Source organism: Aulonocara stuartgranti, assembly GCF_965226115.1.
Source record: "Aulonocara stuartgranti genome assembly, chromosome: 22".
Taxonomy (NCBI): Eukaryota; Metazoa; Chordata; class Actinopteri; order Cichliformes; family Cichlidae; genus Aulonocara; species Aulonocara stuartgranti.
The window spans coordinates 2,157,525-2,176,527 of NC_138957.1; the positions used below are offsets into that span (position 1 = coordinate 2,157,525).

General features: G+C 42.2%; 1 protein-coding gene across 1 annotated transcript; it reads left to right on the top strand.

Moving 5' to 3' along the window:
• Positions 1-1,203: 1,203 nt before the first annotated feature.
• Positions 1,204-6,636, top strand: s100v2 (S100 calcium binding protein V2). Its single transcript, XM_082522341.1, has 3 exons — positions 1,204-1,338; positions 3,278-3,409; positions 6,238-6,636. The coding sequence occupies exons 1-3, from the start codon at positions 1,330-1,332 to the stop codon at positions 6,406-6,408; spliced, it is 312 nt and encodes a 103-aa protein (XP_082378467.1). The 5' UTR covers positions 1,204-1,329; the 3' UTR covers positions 6,409-6,636.
• Positions 6,637-19,003: the final 12,367 nt, after the last annotated feature.

The following is a 19,003-nucleotide window of genomic DNA, read 5'->3' on the forward strand; positions in this document are numbered from 1 at the left end:
ACCACTCAAAGTATCCTTTCTCTACATTATTCTGGATGCTAATATTCCCAACATTGAGGTAACGTACAAAAAACAAGAGCTGCTCATGTTTACATCATAGAGATCGTGTAAACCTATTTAAACAGTGTGCATTTTACCTGTGAATTGAATTTTAGATCTACAAATATTTACTCATTTTTTTCACTCCATTGCCTAAAACAGGGACCATTACTGAAAGGTTTTGATAGTGGAGGGGCATGCTGGGAAATGTATTCCTACACACTGTGGTAAGGACACCAAACTGAATATGGCCCAAGGTTTTACACCTGCACACAGTCACGATGTGGGGGGAAAGTTAATGAACACATGGATGGTTGTCTCTGGCTTTCAGAGATGTAGCCGGTTCTCCAGTAATATGCTAATATACTTAATCAAAGACTAACTCAGAAACAAGTCTTTTGCCCGGGTAACTAATAAAAACCCATCTGAAGCTTAGCACAGTTGTCAAGGCCCCGAGAGCTAAAGCTTGGTGCCCGTTTTTGCTGGTAAATTTCACTGAATGTTTGTATTTCAAAGAATTAAAGTTTAAAGTGCTCTGAAGAGCGGAGGCCGTGTGGCTGTTACTGTAGAAGCTGTGGGAGGAGCTACAATCCTGAGAATGATTGACGGCATCCTGCTGAAACTGCGTTGCAGCTTCTGGGATTGGGTGTGGCATTAACCCTTAACCGTACGAACACCGGCGCATACATGAGAAGGAGGGGGAGCGGGTCTTTATTGGTGAGGGGCAAATGCAGCCTGCTCTTATCTTTCCCAGCTTGGATGCAGTTCTTTAAAAAATGTTTTTTAAATTCCAATATCCCCCACCCCCTCTGCGCCACCACACAAACCGGATAACAGGAATGTGCTCATACCTGCTGTCTCTGTCCTTACTCTTTTAGTTTTGTTTCTTTTTAATCAGAGAACATCCTTTTAGGGACTTTTCCTATAAGCTGTACCGTGTACAGTCCGAGTAAAGCAGTTGTTGCAGAGAACAGCAGTTTCCAGCTTTGCTAAAAGTTTCCAGATGTGGAACAAGCTGTTGACTGCTGTCCGAAGTGTGGCACATCCTTTGTGCTGTGTAATGACACACTCACGAAAAACACAGCCTGAGATGTACATGTGTGACTGTCTTGTATAACTGTGGTAAATTCATGGCATTGCGTCGGCGTTATCTAAGAGCACAGCTCCTTCCTGGCTCTTCTTTGTGGCGGAGGGAGGATCTCGGAATGCTGCCAGCTGGTGACAGATGCAGGGCTTCACTGAACCTCTCCAGCAGCGAGAAACACAGGAAGACGAGTTCCCGCAGTCAACATGCCTCAGGTAGGTAAAGACAACTTCTTTTAGTGCCGACATGTAAAATTGGGCCTCTTGGCAGCAGACGTTTACACCGTCGGCTCTTTAACCGGGAAAAGGTGGTTTGGTGCGAAATCAATATGTGGAATTTTTTTTTTTAAAAATGGCCTCTGTGCGCTTCACGGAGAAGCGACGTGTCACACAAGGCGTCAGATTATCAGCGGGGGGACTGTGTTTGGATACGCAGGTGTAAATACTTATCATTCAGAAGTGACTGAAACATCAGCCATGGATTATTCTCGAACTTTTTTTTCGGGGAGAAACTTCCAGAGGTATGCGGCCCCTCCCCGAAAAGAAGTGCTAAGCGCAGGGTCCTGCCGCTCCTCCACGACGAATTCAAAGTGGTAACAGTACACGCGTGTAATTCATCACAGTTTTGTGCTAATTTGTAACAAACAGTTAACTTGCGGGTAAAGTACCTCGACCCGTAAAGGCGTGTGTCTGTTATACTGTGGGTCGCATTTTGTAGCGCGGTTCGGGTCCACTTACACGAGTGTCTGTGAATGAGTGCAAAGTTGAGTAATCACCTTTATCCTCTGATGAAATGTTATTTATCGTGATGGGTGTTGTCTCTTGCAGGATGTCAGTGAGCCTCGGGTATAGTGGAAGGGCTTAATGCCTGTACAGCCACAGCACGTGACAGAAATCAAACCAGTTTCATATTTGCTGAAGAGTTTTGACTCTTCGCCACTCTCAGACACCAAATGGTGAATGCTGCCAGGAAGAATTCTGTTCCACATGATGGCTGAAGGGCTTACTCACTCCTTTCATTTGGCACCAGTCTGCACACACGTTTGTAGCTCTCGACTTATTGAAACAGCAGTTTTATCTGCACGAGCTCAGACAGCGATCCACCTCTGTGTGTCCGTGTGCTCCACGACTCTGCAGCGTTTCCTCATTTTCCTGTTTCTCTATGCTCCTTCTCATATCCCTGTTGCTCACAGGAACAGCGAGTATCTCGCATTATTCCATGGTTACATCTTGAACCGTTTAGTAAATGAGACAAAACAGTCAAGGCAAGGAATTTCCTGAAGGAAAGCCAGTGCTCTGTAACCCATGATCAAGGAACACACGGGCATTACAGAGCCACAAACTGACCCAGACTTTGTCGCACCTCATTTTTGAATCTCCACTGTGTGGAGTTTACATCAAGCTTTACAACAAGCTGGATTCGATATGTTAATGAGCACCCACGTTAACTATTTAAGATAAATCACTAATAGACTTCAAAGAAATATAAAAACAACAAATTCAGTGAAATAAATAGATCTCCTGACCATTGCTACTTTCTTTGAAATACTTTTTCACAACGGTGAAGAAGGCTTGCTGCAGCTTGTGGTACGTTAGTCAGAAAGGGTGTGGTTCTGACAAAGCTGCTGCCACACATGCATTGAGAAACAGCAGGAGCACTGGTTCTGATGGCCAACGAATAATAATTGGATGAGTTTCTCAACAGGCTCATTGTAATGACTTCATAGGGCAATGATGTGTCGCGTTTCTAGGTTGGTGTTTGCTCAAAATGCAGCCGCAACAAGATCTAAAATGCATGTTGGACAGCGCCGGTGGGTAATGCGGTTTCCTCACAGCGAGAAGGCACCTGGTCTGAACCCTGAGTGGGAACTTTCCTCTGGGTCCTCCAGCGTCCTTCCCAGTTAGGTTCACTGGTGACTCTAAATTGGCCATGACTGAGGGAGATAAAACGGTTGAAGGGTACAGAGTGCTAAATTAATGTACAGGTAAAATTGGACTTAAATGTGGTGCATAAAGCAAGATCTGAAAGTGTTTTTTGTTTGTTCTGTTTTAGGGTAAATGACATAATAAACTTTTTAAGAAAAACAGGTTTCTTTTAAAATTACCTGGCTTTCTCTTTTGTTGTTTTTTTCTTTTCGCCTTTAATTTTTCCCAGTATTCTGACCTGGAGAGTGCCATTGATACACTGGTCAGCCAGTTCCACTCCGCTTCAGCAGACAAGTCTCCGACGCTGAAAAGTGATGAATTCAAAAATCTTTTGTCCTCCCAGATGCCCAATCTGATGAAGGTAAGTCCACCGTAAGCCTCCTTGTGCTTCTCTCTGACCGGGATCGCAGTTATCTGTAGCAAATGGGTGTGGCAGCACACCTAACCATATTCAGCTTGCACAAAGACTAAGGGGAACATGCTTACAACAGAGTTATACAAGCCTAATCCACACACAGGCAAACACACACTAAAAAATGTTAATCCTCTGAAGACATGCACTCCTTTCCATTAATCTAACAGCGTCTCAGCCTAACCTCTGAATACAAACATAACTGCTGATCTGTAAAAGTTTCTAAGGCAGTCTTACTTGGTTAGACCTTAGATTAGATTTACAAGTAAATTCTGACATGGTCAGGTTAACGGACAGGCATTAAGATTAAAACTGCACACCAGTCTCTCCTGCATCATCAACTCTCTACAGATTCATTTGAAGATTGCTGTAATTTACTGTGACTGAAACATGTTTTTCAATGTTTTTTCATTAATCTCCTCAATAATATAAATCATTTCTATTCATGGTAACAATTCTGTATAAGTCTGTGAGAGTTTTTGGCAGTTTTGTTATTTTGTACAAACTTACGGTTCAGCTGTGCTATCAGACAAAATGCCAACATGCACACTTCTAGTATTTAATCATTAATACTAAACTAAAGAGCTCTGAGTGTCAGTAAGACTTGAAAAGCACTATATATTCTCCCCAGCCACTTTGTTAGGTACACCTTTTCATCTGCTCATTAAGGCAATCTAACCAGCCATCACACGTGGTGGTAACAATGCATTTAGGCTGTTGTCAAGAGTGTCTGCTGAAGTTCAAACCAAGTATTAGAATGAGGAAGAAAGGACTTAAATTACAGGCCAGATTGCTTCGATCTGATAAGAAGGTAACAGGAACTTTGATTAAAAAAAGAATGCAGTGGAGCATCTATAAATGCGAAACCACACCAGATGCCAGTCCTGTCATCTAAGAACAGGAAATGAGGCCACAATTTGCACAGCCTCATCGAAATTGGTAAATAGACTGATTCTTATATAGCACTTTCCTACTCAAAGCACAACTTACCTCATTCACACAAGCACTTTTTCTAGGCCCAAGTCCTTTTCTATTTAACAGTCACGCACATCTTGCCCAAGAATACTTTGGCATGCAGATCAAACCACCAAGCTTCCGATCAGCAGATGATCTGCTCTGCCTCCTGAGCTGCAGCCACCCCAACAAATTGGACAACATTTGAAGATGTTGTCTGACCTTTTGAGTCTTGAGTTCTGCTGCTCCATCCTGCTTTCAATGCATGTAATGGTTTAGGGCCCTTTGTGGTCCCTTAGCATCAGTTGACCATAGTTTATATACCACCGCCTATTTGAAGATTATCGCTGACCATGTAAACCCCTTTATATCCATCTACTGAATGGACTCCACAGTCACCGCATCTCAAGACAAAGTACTACGGCAGCTCTGAGAGGACAAGGTGGATCCAACCCTGTGTGACCAATGTGTACCTAATAAAGTGGGCAAATATTGCATATAGTAAAAGATGAATCCATTTAATTAAACATACAGAGTGAGTCTGTCTAAAAACATGTGAAGATGCAACCCGATTCACGCAGCGTTCCATTGTGATTAGGGTTTATTTACAGTGTTTTTATGTACGAGCAACAGTAGTGTAGGGTTTCAGCTCCTTCCTGCTGGGTCAGCACTCCGGAGCATTCGAAACATCAAACTGTGACACCTCATTCACCTTGCGGTAGTCCAAACAGAGCCGTATAGACCCATCTTTCATCACTGCAAGAATCATGGGGCTACACCAGGCACTGTGGGACTTTCACCCTCATCTTCAGCATCACAGCCAGTTCTGCCTGAACTATTTGCCTTTTGTGTTCTGGTAGCCTGTAGAGCCGTGATGCACCATCACATCAGGGCACGTCAAAGTGGTGCTCCATGAGCGTGGTGTGACCGGACAAGGGAGAACACATCTGAAAACTACTGCTGCAGTGCAGCAACATTCATTGTCTGGATCTGTGTGAGTTGGTCGTCACACTGGAGGGAGGCGGGAATCACCAGAGAAGTGGTTTCAGCCACTCTCCATGCTTTGAGGTGATATACCTGTGTGGCTCCTTCCTGGTCCGACCGCATCACTTCAAAATCAACATCCCCCACTCACTGGGTGACTCTAAAGGGCCCTCGTCACTTAGCAAGTCATTTTACTGTGGCACTATCGTGTTTTATAATCCACAAGAACTCAAAACAATATCCCAGTGCACTCCTGTGAAATGGTCAGATGGCTCAAATGGGACCTCCATTAACGGTACCGGGTTCAAGTGCCGTCTGGCATAGACAAAAGGCAGATCCTCAGGAAGCATCAATGGTGGTCTTCAGGCATGAGGCCCAGCCGATCCACAACCATCTGTCGGATGTCCTCAAAGCACCAGCTTTACAAAGTTAAATACATTAAAAACATTAACCCATGGTAAATGAACTGGCGTATCTACCACTCAGAGCTCTTCACACTATAAGGCACATTCACATAGCCACATTCTTACAATGCATGCACTCTTGAGTGCACAAATACACCGGTGGATGCGTTGGGACCATTTTGGTGCTCAGTATCTTGAGCAAGTCTTGTCAGAGTGTCTTCAGTTGTACTAGTTTTATTCTGGGTAAAATTCTGTCATTTCAGTGCTCCCTGTTTGCGTTTGTTTTTGTCTGATCAGATTTGTCTTAGGTGATATTCCGAACTGTGATCAGTAACCTAACGGTTTGTAATTAACTGGAATGATATTTTCTTGTAAGTCTGGTTTAGGTGTTAACATTTTCACTTTAACGTGAGTTGTTTTGTCGTGTTCTGACAGGGCGTCGGCACCGACCAGGGATTTGGTGATATCCTGCGGAAGATGGGTGTAGGTGATGGCGAGGGGATCTCTTTCAAGCACTTCTGGAATTTAATCCAGTCACTAGCCACCTCGCAGTTTGGCCACCTTAGCGGTCAGAAGGGCTCGTCATGCAGCTGTATTCTCCTGTAAAGAGCAGCTTCTCAGCCCAACACGTATTTGGAAATTTAACTCAGCAGAGTAACACATACACATCACGCTCATAAAGAATTGTCAAACATAATACAAGGGTTCAAAATCCATTCTAAGCATTGATGACTAAACATTACAGTTTTAACTAGTTTACCTTTGAATTCAGATTACTTTGTTTAAGTTCAAAGTAAAATGTAAACTGATTTTGAATAAAATACTCAATTTGTCCTCCTTTGTATTATTATTTTTTTTTCCATTTATCATGCTGCACATGTTACAATAGCCTAAACCTTATGTGATTAGACACCACAGTGTCACTGGTGTCTGAATGTTCTTCTCTCTTTGCTTCAAGATGCTCATCATATTTAGTTCTTTGGGTGTTTGGTCCAAAAAGTGTTCTACAAATTTTAAAACTATAAATCTTACAAACACCTCTGCTTTGAATAAAAACATACATGGAACTAAGTTGGTTGTTTGAAAAAGAAAGCTGTTAGCTATCGTCAAAACCAGAGTGAATAACTTCTGTCCCGTTCATGTCGCTCCAGTTTGTCATGTTTTTGATTTGCAAAAGTGTTGGGTGCTTTAAAACTGGTCCATATCACTATATTAATGGTCTGCTGGTGTGGTATTTTCAACTTGATATGTATTTCTTAATAGGTCAGAGGTCAACATTTTAAATGGTTAGGTCAATGAAATACAAAAAAAAAGGTAAAACATGATTTACTATTTTAGAAAAGGGAACAAAAAACAAGCTCCGCCTTCCCTTGCCTAATAATAGTCACGCCAGGTGACGTTCCAATTATGTGGTCAACTTTAAGAGAGATTGGAAATATTCATCACTTTCAGACCTCTGAAGTGTAGAATTTATTTCCTGGCTTGTAGAAAGTTGACTCGCGAGTAAATTGTTTCTCAGTAACAAAACACGTTGTTTTGTATTATTTCTAATAATAGAATTATATTTGAAATCTCAAATTGTGCCTTTGTAATATTCCCTCATTCTAGAATGCTTTGCCTCTGATTCTGATTTCTGTGTATTTATATTTTATAATTCTCTGTAGTCTGACCTTTGACGCCAAAAGAAAAGTGATTTAATGAACATTTAAATAAACATGTAACGAGTTTCCCAATATCACCTGTTGTTACAGCGTTCCTTTGTTGATTTTAAAGAAACATAATTTAACTGGTTTATATGATGCAGTTAAATGTTTAATTTTAGAATAGTGTTGACTTTTCCAGATATTTTATATTTTGACATAAGAAGACATCACAAAAACCTCTGGAGTTCTGTTTTAAATCTTTCATTTTAATGCATCAAGATTTTTCTTTTATTCTTCTAGCTACAAAAGTGAAGCGGTAGATGACTGTGAAGCATTTTTTAGTTTTATGTTGTAATTCATCCAGAGTACAGTATTTTTAGCACAGAAAAATATTGTAACTGTACAATGAAAACAATGAAGTGGACAATATGAACTGTTACATCAGCATTATGGATTCATATTCCCATGCAAAGAAGGTGCACATCCTCTTTTGAGTTTTTTCCCCTCGGGCGTACCTCGGAAGAATTCAAGATAAGATGAAAATGCGTACTTATTCATGACTTTAACCCTCCCAAAGATATCTAGCTCTGTTTGCTCATCATGGATAATAGCACTCATAATCTGCTTTGATTTAATGTACAGTGCATTTTCCTTTGCAACAACTTGATCTAACCAAATCTGCATGTTCTGTGGTGCCATTTCAAAGTTGTCAACAGCACAGCCATAGAATCCTCGTTTCAAATGTTCAGGCCAGGGTTGATCGGTTATCATGGGGTGGTCATCCCTCACAAATGCTGTGCACAAGGGACTGTCACTTCCTCGTGAGTGGCCTACTTCACAACCAATGACAGTCATGAGGAAAAGTGAGAAGGTTCTGAAGTTACGCACCGATGCTGAAAACACAGCTGCCATAAAATAATGGCCCCATCGCTCACAGTTGTAATTACACTGCTGAAACTGGAAGGTTTGGCGACAGAAGTCATTGAATTTTGATGGTTTGAGACCCTCTCTCAGCTTCTCCAGGGAGGACTCATCCTGCTGGTCCTTAAAGCTCTGAAGAAAATTTTGAATTTCCACTTGATTGTCAGGATCCATGAATTTTCCCACCAGAGTTGCATTCAGAGTTTTCCCATTTACTTTGTAAATGCATTCATTGAGAACGTAGTAAAGGTCCAATGGAATTTCTTCTCTGGCATTGTACCGTATCTCCACTAGCAGATGTTGAATGCTTATGATATGCTTCAGGATAATGTTGTCTTCTCCTGCTGCTGGCTTTTCTAGCCAAATTGCTTTAAGGTGTCTTGAATCATCTGTGGTATAATCAGGAGCACGCCTTCTTTCGTTTTCCTCAAAAAACAAGCTCCAAGTCAGCCCCTCCAGGCAGTCGATAAAGTGATACTTTTTGCGCAGTTCCATTGGGACAAACATTTGCGGGTGGCTTGGCCAGTCCAGTATCTGCAGATACAAAATATTTCCTTTATAATTGTGAAATACTGGTCCTGGACAGCCAAGTTCCTTTTTTATCACCAGATCACCTCTTTGGTTTAGTTCAGCTTTGACTGTGCTGTAGTGCTCATGGGACCTCCAGACACCGTTAGTTGTCGTCAGTATAGCACCATCAGAATTAACTGACAGGAGTGTGTTGTATAGGCTGAGCTTTGTTTCCACACTAAAAAACCGGAGACTTTGTAGGAACTGCAACATGAAGTGTTGGTCATTTCCAATATTGCAGCTTATGAGCCTGATGGTACCAAGATGACCAATGTTTGTTTTAGTTTTTAAGATGAAAACAAATCTGGCAAGTTCCTTTGGGTCATAACCAGCTAACTGGGCTGCTCCAGTAGGGCTTTGACTACCATGGCCAACCAGTACAATGTCATGATTTCTAGTCGAAAACAAATTGCTTCCTTGCAGAACGTACAGTGCCCTCTTATGGTACATTAGCAGATTTGATGAACTGGGATGCTTCTGGAACAGGTAAGTGGCTGACTCAATCACTGCAGGTTCCTCTTCCATGATTACTATCGTTTGATGGCTGTATTTTGTGTCATTTTCCCTGAGGATTACATGAGTTTTGTTAGACATTAATTATGCCTCAAATTGTTATTGTATGTGAATGTATAACTTTCTGACTAATTTAAATAAACTGGAATGATTTCATCTATCACATAAGAAAAAACAAGTAGGCAACACCCAGTTAAAGAAAACACTGCATGATTTTGGCAATTAGTTATTCTCTGACATTGTGTTGGTATTGTGAAATGTCTGAAAATCACAATCAACATGCCAATTTTGATTTGAAGTCCCATTTTGGGCTTTCCAATTTGTCTGCATTATTACTGTTTTTACTATTAGAGTTATTGGAAATGCATCCGTCCATGATCTGGTGCCATATCGCAGGGCCAGCAGTCAGCCACCTCTTCCAACTCATCCAACAAAACACAGATGGGTTCCCAGGCCAGCCAAGAAATATAATTTCTTTGGCGTGTCCTGGGTCTACCCTGGTGCCTCCTCTCAGTAGGACATACCCAGTACACATCATCCAGTGGGTTTCCAGGGGGCATCCTAGTCAGATGCCAGAACCACCTCAACTGGGTCCTTTCGATATAGAGGCGTAGCGGTTCTACTCAGTCTCTCTGAATGACTAAATTTCGCACTCTATCTCTATGTCTCTGATCCGAAGTGGGAACTCCACCCTTTTCCGGCTGACAACCATGGCCTCATTATCCCCAAAAAGCAGAGATGAGATCTGAGTTCCTTTCCAGTATGCTGACATAGACCTTGCTCGGGAGGCTGGGGAGTGTGAGACCCCTTGTAGAAGATGCATGGTGACCCGACCACATTGTCACATCTTTCCACACTTTCTTTTATTTTGGTTGTTGTTTCTTGAACACTCGGCCGCAGCTTTTCAGCTGCCAGCCATACATTCACAACAACAATGCAACAACCTCCACCGCAGCCACACCACGAACCACGTCGACCTATGACGAACTATGCGGTCAAGTGTCAGCCAGGACCCCATCCGAGCTGCCCCAGATCCTCTATCAACTGGATCCAATGCTTGGTCCAGTCCTGCAATTGTTCCCACTGGCAGCAAAACACCGCCGCTTGCTTCCTCCAAGTGGCCACGAGCATGTCGCATGACGGACCCAACGACACAGTTCGTTCATTTCAGCACCTTTATTTTGGTGAATGAGCAGGTGGTGGAGCTTGCTCAGCTGCCAGGAATGGGTGCAGCAAAACACCACCACCTGCTCCCCCCGCGTGACTGCGAGCTCGGCCACCATTTGGGCCCGCACCTCCCCTCCCGCCCGGTCGTGGTCAAGCTATGCCATGATCCTGGGTTTTGGCACCACTGCAGAAGATGCATGGCAGACCGACCACATTGTCACACCTTGTTTACCTATCTTAATGGCCTCCAGTAATGGGTGAATCATCCCCTTCTTCCCCAAACTTGGCTTCTTCTACAGAAGGCATGTCAGTGGGATTAAGGAGGTCCACAAAGAATTCCTTCTACTGTGTAAGTATGTCCTCAACTGAAGTCAGCAGTGCTCCCTACACACTATACACTGTGTTAGGACCTCTTTCCCCTCCTGAGTTGCCTTACAATTGAACCTTGGAAAAAGACTTTGGGACTGCGTCAAAGCGATTCTGGTCTTTTTCCATGCTCTCACTCAACTCCTTCCACATTCAACTTTTTGCTTTAACCACTGCCCAAGTTGCATTCCAGTTGGGCTGCCAGTGTCCATCATCTGCCTCCAAAGTCTCATACACTAACCAAGGCTAATAAAATTCCTTCTTCAGCTTGATCACCTCAGATGTTGACTGTCCAGTTAGGGGATTACCACCACAACAGAAACAAGCCACCTTGAAGCCAAAGCATCATACAGCAGCCTCAGCAATGTAGGTGCAGAACATGGTCAATATGGACTCAGTGTCCTCAGCCTTCCTCGAAATGATGTCAAAGTTCTGCCAGAGGTGGGAGTTGAAGATCTTATGGGCAGAGGCCTCTACCAGGCCTTCCCAGTGCATCCTCATATTTAGATTCATGAAGTCTGTCCAGCATTCTCCCCCACCAACTGATCCAGCTAACCACCAGGTGGTGATCAGGTGATATATTGACAGCTCAGCTCCTCTCTTCCTAAGAGTGTTCAGAACATACAGTCACAGATCTGATTATGCAATTTCAAAACACTAACATGTGACCACGTGACCATGTGACCGGTGACGTCTCCCAGTAGGACAATGGAGTCACCCAATGGAGCTCCCTCAAGAGCCCCTCCCAGCGACAGGCTGGGTACCCTGAGCTATCGTTCAGCGCATGAGGGCAAACGACAGTCAGGACCCATTTCCTGGCCCAAAAGCACAAGAAAAAAACCCTCTCGTCCACCAGCAAAAACTCCAACATACAGGCAGAAAGCCAAGGGGTTACAAAAATACCCACCCCCAATGTGCTGCTTCTCACTGAGAGCAACACTGGACTAGAACAAAGTCCAGCTCCTCTCCAGACTGGCTCCAGAACCCAAGGCGTGCATCGGTGTGAGTCACATCTGAGTCATCTAGCCGATGTCTCCAACCTCACGCACTAGCTCAGGCTCATTCACCACCAGAGAGGTCACATTTTGTTTCCCAGTCATCTCAATAGGCGGGGAATAGTCTGCCAGGACCTACGCCCTTTGCCCCCGCCTAAAAAGCATTTGAATTATTAACATTACCTCTTTTAAGTATTGCTTACGTCAGTCTACAGCTATGTTAGTGATACTCTGAATCCTTCTCTAGGTCTTAGAAATACAAATTTATCTTCATGATTTTAAGCTCAAATACACCGCTCAAATATTAAAGGAACTCTTTTTAATCAGAGTATATCATCACCTCAGTTAAACGTCTGGAATATTGATCTGGCCAGTTAATTGGGAGAGGGGGGTTGTTGATCACTTTCATTTGCTTTGGTGTTAGTGAAACTATCACCAGGTGCACTAGTGAGGCAACACAACCCCCAAAACAGCTAGACCATTTCTGACCAATTTTTCAATAGTTTTGCATATTACTAGGGTCATTTTCCTAACGGTTGAATGAGGCAATACCTTGGCCCTAGAGAGGTTGCACAGATAGCCAGAAGATTTGCTGTGTCTTCCAGCATAGTCTCATAATCATGGAGGAGGTTCCAGGACAGAGGCGGTTCCTCTAGGAGAGCTAAACAGGGCCAGAGAAGTCCTTAAACATCAACAGAACGGGTATCTGCTCATTTGTTAAAGGAGAAACGGGATAAGCACTGCCAGAGCCCAACCAAACTACCTCCACCAGGCCACTGGTGTGAATGTCTCTGACCAAACAATCAGAAACGGATTGTGTGGTCTGGGTGGCCTGAAGAATTGACATCAACACTGGGCCCTGTGCTCCACACTGTGGAGCCTCACTGGCATATGCCATAAAATACCAGAATTGGTAGGTCTACAACTGGAAACCACTGGTTTCCACAGGACAGCACAGACAGCAGGTTCACCTGGTGAAGCCACGAAGAATGTTTTGGTGCTTATATTATCATTCAGCACGACTGGTTTGGTGGTGGGTCAGTGATGGTCTGGGGAAGCAGACACCATGACTACCATTAGGTATTGGGATGAAATCCATGGACCCATCATCAGACTTTACACTAGTGCAGACGGTCTTGGTTCCTCCTGGTGCACAACAGTGCCCGAGTATTCCTTCATCCTCTGATCAGAGCATTGAAGGATCAAGAAATTGATATGACTGACTTGCCCTTACACAGACGTAAATCCAACAAAACACCTCCAGGACATTACTGTATATGAAAGTCCATCCATCACTGCCAGGTTCAGACTGTCCAGGAGCTCAGTGATACCCTGGTCCAGATCTGGAAGGAGATGCCCCAGGACACGATCTGTTGTCTCATTAGGAGCATTCCCTGTCAATGTCAAGGGACATTGTTTTTCTATGTAACATTGAACCTACAGATATGCAGTGCTTGTTCCATCTTGGGACCCCTTCTGTTTAACATCTACATGCTCCCACTGGCACAGATTATAAACAACAACAAAATAAACTATCACAGCTATGCAGATGACACACAAATATATATCACAATGTCACCAGGAGACCGAGGCCCTGTACAGGCTCTTGGTAAATGCATTGAGGAAATCAATGACTGGTTGTGCCACAATTTTCTCCAGCTAAACAAAAACAAAACTGAGGTAATAGTCTTTGGAGCCAAAGAAAAACGATTACAGGTCACCAGAGAACTTCAATCTATACATCTAAAAACCACAAACCAGGCGAGAAATTTGGGTGTAGTGATGGATGCAGACCTAAACTTAGAAAAACACATTAAGACAATAACAAAGTCAGCTTACTATCACCTCAAGAATATATCAAGGATAAAAGATCTGATGTCTCAACAGGACCTGGAAAAACTAGTCCATGCATTCATCTTTAGTAGGCTTGATTACTGTAACAGCATCTTTACAGGTCTACCTAAAAAATCAGTCAGACAGCTACAGCTCATTCAGAACTCTGCTGCTCGAGTCCTCACTAAGACCAAAAAAGTGGACCACATCAGTCCAGCTCTGAGGTCCTTACACTGGCTGCCTGTCCGTCAGAGGATAGACTTTAAAGTTCTGATGCTGGCCTATAAAGCTCTGAATGGTTTAGGACCAAAATACATCAATGACCTCCTGACCCAGTATGAACCATCCAGATCCCTCAGGTCATCTGGACCCGGTCTTTTATCAGTTCCCAGAGTCAGAACCAGACACGGAGAAGCTGCATTCAGCTTTTATGCTCCTTATATCTGGAACAAACTCCCAGAAAGCCTCAGATCAGCTGAAACACTCAGTTTATTTAAATCCAGGTTGAAGACTCACCTGTTCTCAGCTGCATTTGAATAAAGCACCAAATCCACACTTTAAGCTTCAATTTCAAAACTTACATTTAACTACTGATTTTATCTGTTTTGATTTTATATACTGTTGTTTGTTTGTTTGTTAATTAGTTAGTTAGTTTGTTTGCTTGTTTTAATCAATTTTAAATCATGCTTTTTATTTGTTCTTGTTTCTAATGTCTCTGTAAAGCACTTTGAATCACCTTGTTGTTGAATTGTGCTGTACAAATAAACTTGCCTTGCCTTGCCTTGTTCCCTGCCAGGCTTAATCTAGTGTTAAAAGTATCGGTCTGTTACATCATGCGGTGGCTTACCAGTGTCCTGGAATGAAGGTGGATTGATTCCTTTGAACATTCCAGTCTGCAATGACAGAGAATCAAACAATAAATCTGTCTGAATGTACTATCAGGGAAGGTCCTATGTGCACAGTGATATGTCATAAGCCATAATGACAGTGTGGGGGGCAGATGGCCACAAGGCCACAAGGCACAGTCAACAAACCCGCACAAATTTCCCTCCCCACTCCAGCCTAAGAAATGTATAATAAGGACTACCCATGGAAGGAGAGGGCCAGCTCCCCAGTTCCCCACACCCCACCAGATCCGGGGCTGCCACAACAACATTCTGGAGTATGATCTACGTGAGCACCAATTGACTGTAGTGTTTTCTACACTCACTGGTCAGCACCCACTATCCCCACTGCAAAGGGTAGTTTAGAGTATGCCGATGACGGGCTTGGATCATCTGCATACTGAGTCCTAACATCAGTCACCCACTAAATAAACAAAGGACCAAAAAACAGGAACAAGCTAGCCTGGCCCGAGTTTGACACATGCTTCTCCCAACGTGCTCAAACTATCCTCTTACTGAGGATTCATTTGGTGGCTGAATTAAAGTTATTTCGGACATTTTTTTTCCACCGATGCATTTTTATTTATTATTGCAGATCAAAATTAAGTAGCTTTGTTTTACATATGTACAGAAATACATTATCACTGTAAAGACCACTAACAATGGTGCTGTAGACTTTAAGATATCATGTTACTGATATATATTCCGTCTTTAACAATTCTACGATGAAAGAAGTGCTATTTCAAAAAAAGACATCCTGATATGTTTACATTAAAAAAAAACATATAATGATCTTACCAGAGTTCATTCCTGCTGCCAAAGACAGCTGAACAATAAGCCAAAATCCACTGAGTTTCAACATAGCTGTGACGCTCTGTGAAGTGCAGCTGAAATGAAGTTCACTGTGGATTCAGCAGATAGACGAGCTTCAGGTTATATCTCTGCCCACATTTGGTTAGATAGTAATGTAAATGACAAACCTGCATCTATGCCCATGCAGTTAAACAGTTACTTCACTGTTTAAAGTGTGTGCACCAACATATTCTTTCTGCTCTGACTGTGAATTACTACCATTCATAACTGACTCAATTTCCTAATTGACACATGCAAATGTTGTAAGTGTAGATCCCACTGAGATGTCCCAGCAGACAACTTCACTTTTAAAACGGCAAGTAGATTATTTACAAGGTGCACTGCTGTTAAGAACATCATGTGAGAGATGAAAAAAAGACTCCCACCTCATTAAAATGAGTCAAGATTAAATATTAGAGTCTTTATATTTCAAGAGAGAATCTATTGTAAGAGTTTGACTGTTTTGTAAAAAAATATCACACATAAAAGTGGAATGAAAACTGTGACATTAGTAATAATCATATCCTAAGTGCACTGGACAACAGCCAATGCTAAGAAAATAAGCTCGAGGTGTTCACAACAACAGTCGCCTCAAGGTGCTTTATATTGTAAGGTAGAGCCTACAGAGAAAAAACCAACAATCATATGACCCCTATGAGCAGCACTTTGGCGACAGTGGGAAGGAAAAACTCAATTTTAACAGGAAGAAACCTCCGGCAGAACCAGGCTCAGGGAGGGGCGGGGCCATCTGCTGTGATTGGTTGTGGTGAGAGAAGGAAGACAGGATAAAGACATAAGAAAATCCACCTGCCAAACTCCTTGTTGACTGCTGGTGACTGCCCCAACAACAAACTTGCCCACTCTTGCTTAAAATATGACTTTAGCTGCTTAAACAAATGGATGAATGGAACCGTAGAATATCCTGTTCAGTCTGAGACAATCTGGGGAGCTGTTTTCAGCAGTTTACCCCTAACTGGATTAGTACTGGATGTGCACTGCTGCACGTTTTCAGTTATTGACAGTTTTTGCAGGGCTGGACTGGGACAAAAATGTATATGTGTATATATTTCATTTTGTATGATTATTATTATTGAAAAAGGTTTTAATCAGGTACAGTTGTTGTTGGGTTAGTTCTTAGTTGCCTGCAACATGTGACAATAATTAAAAGTCACACTTGAGCTATTAGCAGTGACTCGTGATCAAAGCAACCGTTCATTCTAATCCTTGAATCTCTCCCTTCCTGATTACGTCCCTTCATCTGTTTTCTTACCATTTAATTTCACCTTCCTCCATCTCTTCCTTACTTCTCCACAGCTGATGCGAGCAGCAGGTCTGGTTACTAGCTGCTTGTAGCTGTTACAAGCTGTTACTAGTTGTAACTAGTTGTTGCTGGTACTGTTCAAAGGTATGCCAGATTACCAGTCCAGCCCTGGTTTTTGCTCCAATGAACAGAGACAGTTGAAAAGCAAACACTGGAGCCTGTTCAAACCTGAGACTGTCTGAAGCACTGGGCAGCATTGTGGTTCAGTGGTTTTTATAGTTTTCTTTCTGAAGTATCTACCCCGTCACGTCTGAGTTTGGTAACTATGGTTCTCGTTCTCTACCTTGGTTGTTAGTTTCCTGTTGTGCTCTTCCCAGTTGTGTTGTGTGTCTGTCCAATATCTTTGTGTTCTGTCTCTATGTCAAGCTCACGTGTCTTTATCTGTGTGCGTATGTGATACTTGCTGTTTTATTGTGACAGACCCTCATCTCGTGTGTGTCTTCAGTTTTGCGTCCCCTCTCTGCCTGATTCCCTCTTTTGTATATATCGTCTGTTTCTCTGTCATCATCATCTTACCTTCCCTCACACTGTGTGTTCAGTTTGTGTGTAGCTTCCCAGTGAAGAAAATCCTTAGTATCAGCCCAATGTGAAGTGTCACTGATTACTAATTGTTTGCCCTTCTTTTCAATTTAACTCAACAGATGCCTTTCCCAGATATCTTAGCAAAAGGTGATAAAGGGAAGAAGAAAACTGAGCAGGTGGCTGACCGTCCTCTTCCCTGAAATTATGTGCTCTCATTTGTGAAGAGAATGGGATGCCATGGCAGACCAGCCAGTTCCAGTATTCTTTGGGGAACGTCAGACGATTTGGCTGGTGCTGGAATGTGAGCGCGTCCCGCTACTAAAGGACTGGCAGCGTTTGTTCTGTTCCTCATTGCACAAAGACAGCGGTCCTGAGGCACAGTGCTTACCTTTCTACAGTCCTGTCCTGCTTCCCCTGGTATCTCTACCACAGTCTTTCACAGCGGACGTCAGCTGCACCTAAACTGAAACATAACTCTGCCGTCTGCACAGAGTTTCTGCAGCACCAGCGAAACGTTCAGCATGATTCTTGGTTTAGTTGCCAGATGGTTTTCATTTTAATTCTGCTTGTTTTTTATAGCTCAATAAAAGCCATTTGAACACAGTTATTTGTTTTTCAAAACAAATTGTTGTAGTTTTCTGTTTTGGTCTGTTTGTTAGCAGAATTAAATGTTCAGGCACAGGAAGTGAGTTTTCATTGTAAAACAAAATCTCATCAATCCTTTGTTCTTTTTTTGTAGTTTTAAGTGAAAATTTACATAAAGACATACAGCAGCAGAAGATTTTTATTACTTTAAAATGTTTTTAACAACAAATATAGCAAAGTGAACAGTACTAATGTTTTTATGGCAGTATTATCATGTTATTACATGAAGTAAAGCCAGTGTTTATTAAGCTCAGGTCTTTCAGTATTCACATCCATCAGTGTGTAGTTGGTAAGAACTGTAATTAACAGTATACTGTAATTACTGTAATTGCACTTTTTTTTAAAATAGCTGGTAAATGATGGTATTAATTATGGAATAAAAGTACCAGATTTTTCACATAAAACGACTTTTTTATTATCTTGTAAAAATATGGACATTTTCTTTATTTTAATTGTGAAAAACTTGATGGTAAATTTCTCTTATTTTATGCATTTGTTTCTGGCGCTCCAGCTGCCAGAGTGTTACCAGCATGCTTGGCAGAGAGAGAACCTGACGCTGTTTAAAGGTTAACATGGATTCTTTTGTGAATATTAAATGTTTTGCTCTTGTAATGACCTTTAGTGGTCGATCACTCCTAGAAGAGTAACTGTTGCTCTTGACAATTTTGAACGTGGACTTTGTATCTGAACTCTTCAGAGGTGGCTTTGTAACCTTTTCCAGTGTGCAAAGCAACAAGAAATCTTTTCACTGAATTCTTCAGAAATCTTCCTTTTTTAGCACATATCATTCATTGATTAGGTTCTCCTTCTGACTTATAAATTCATTATTTTTTATGTTATTTTTCTGTGAAAATATGGAAAATCTCAAAGGATTCACAAACTTTTGCTATACTTGTCTTAACACCTTCATGTTTGATACTGAGAGGCATTCAGTCTGTTACCACATGGCTGTTTCCAGGTCACTGATAA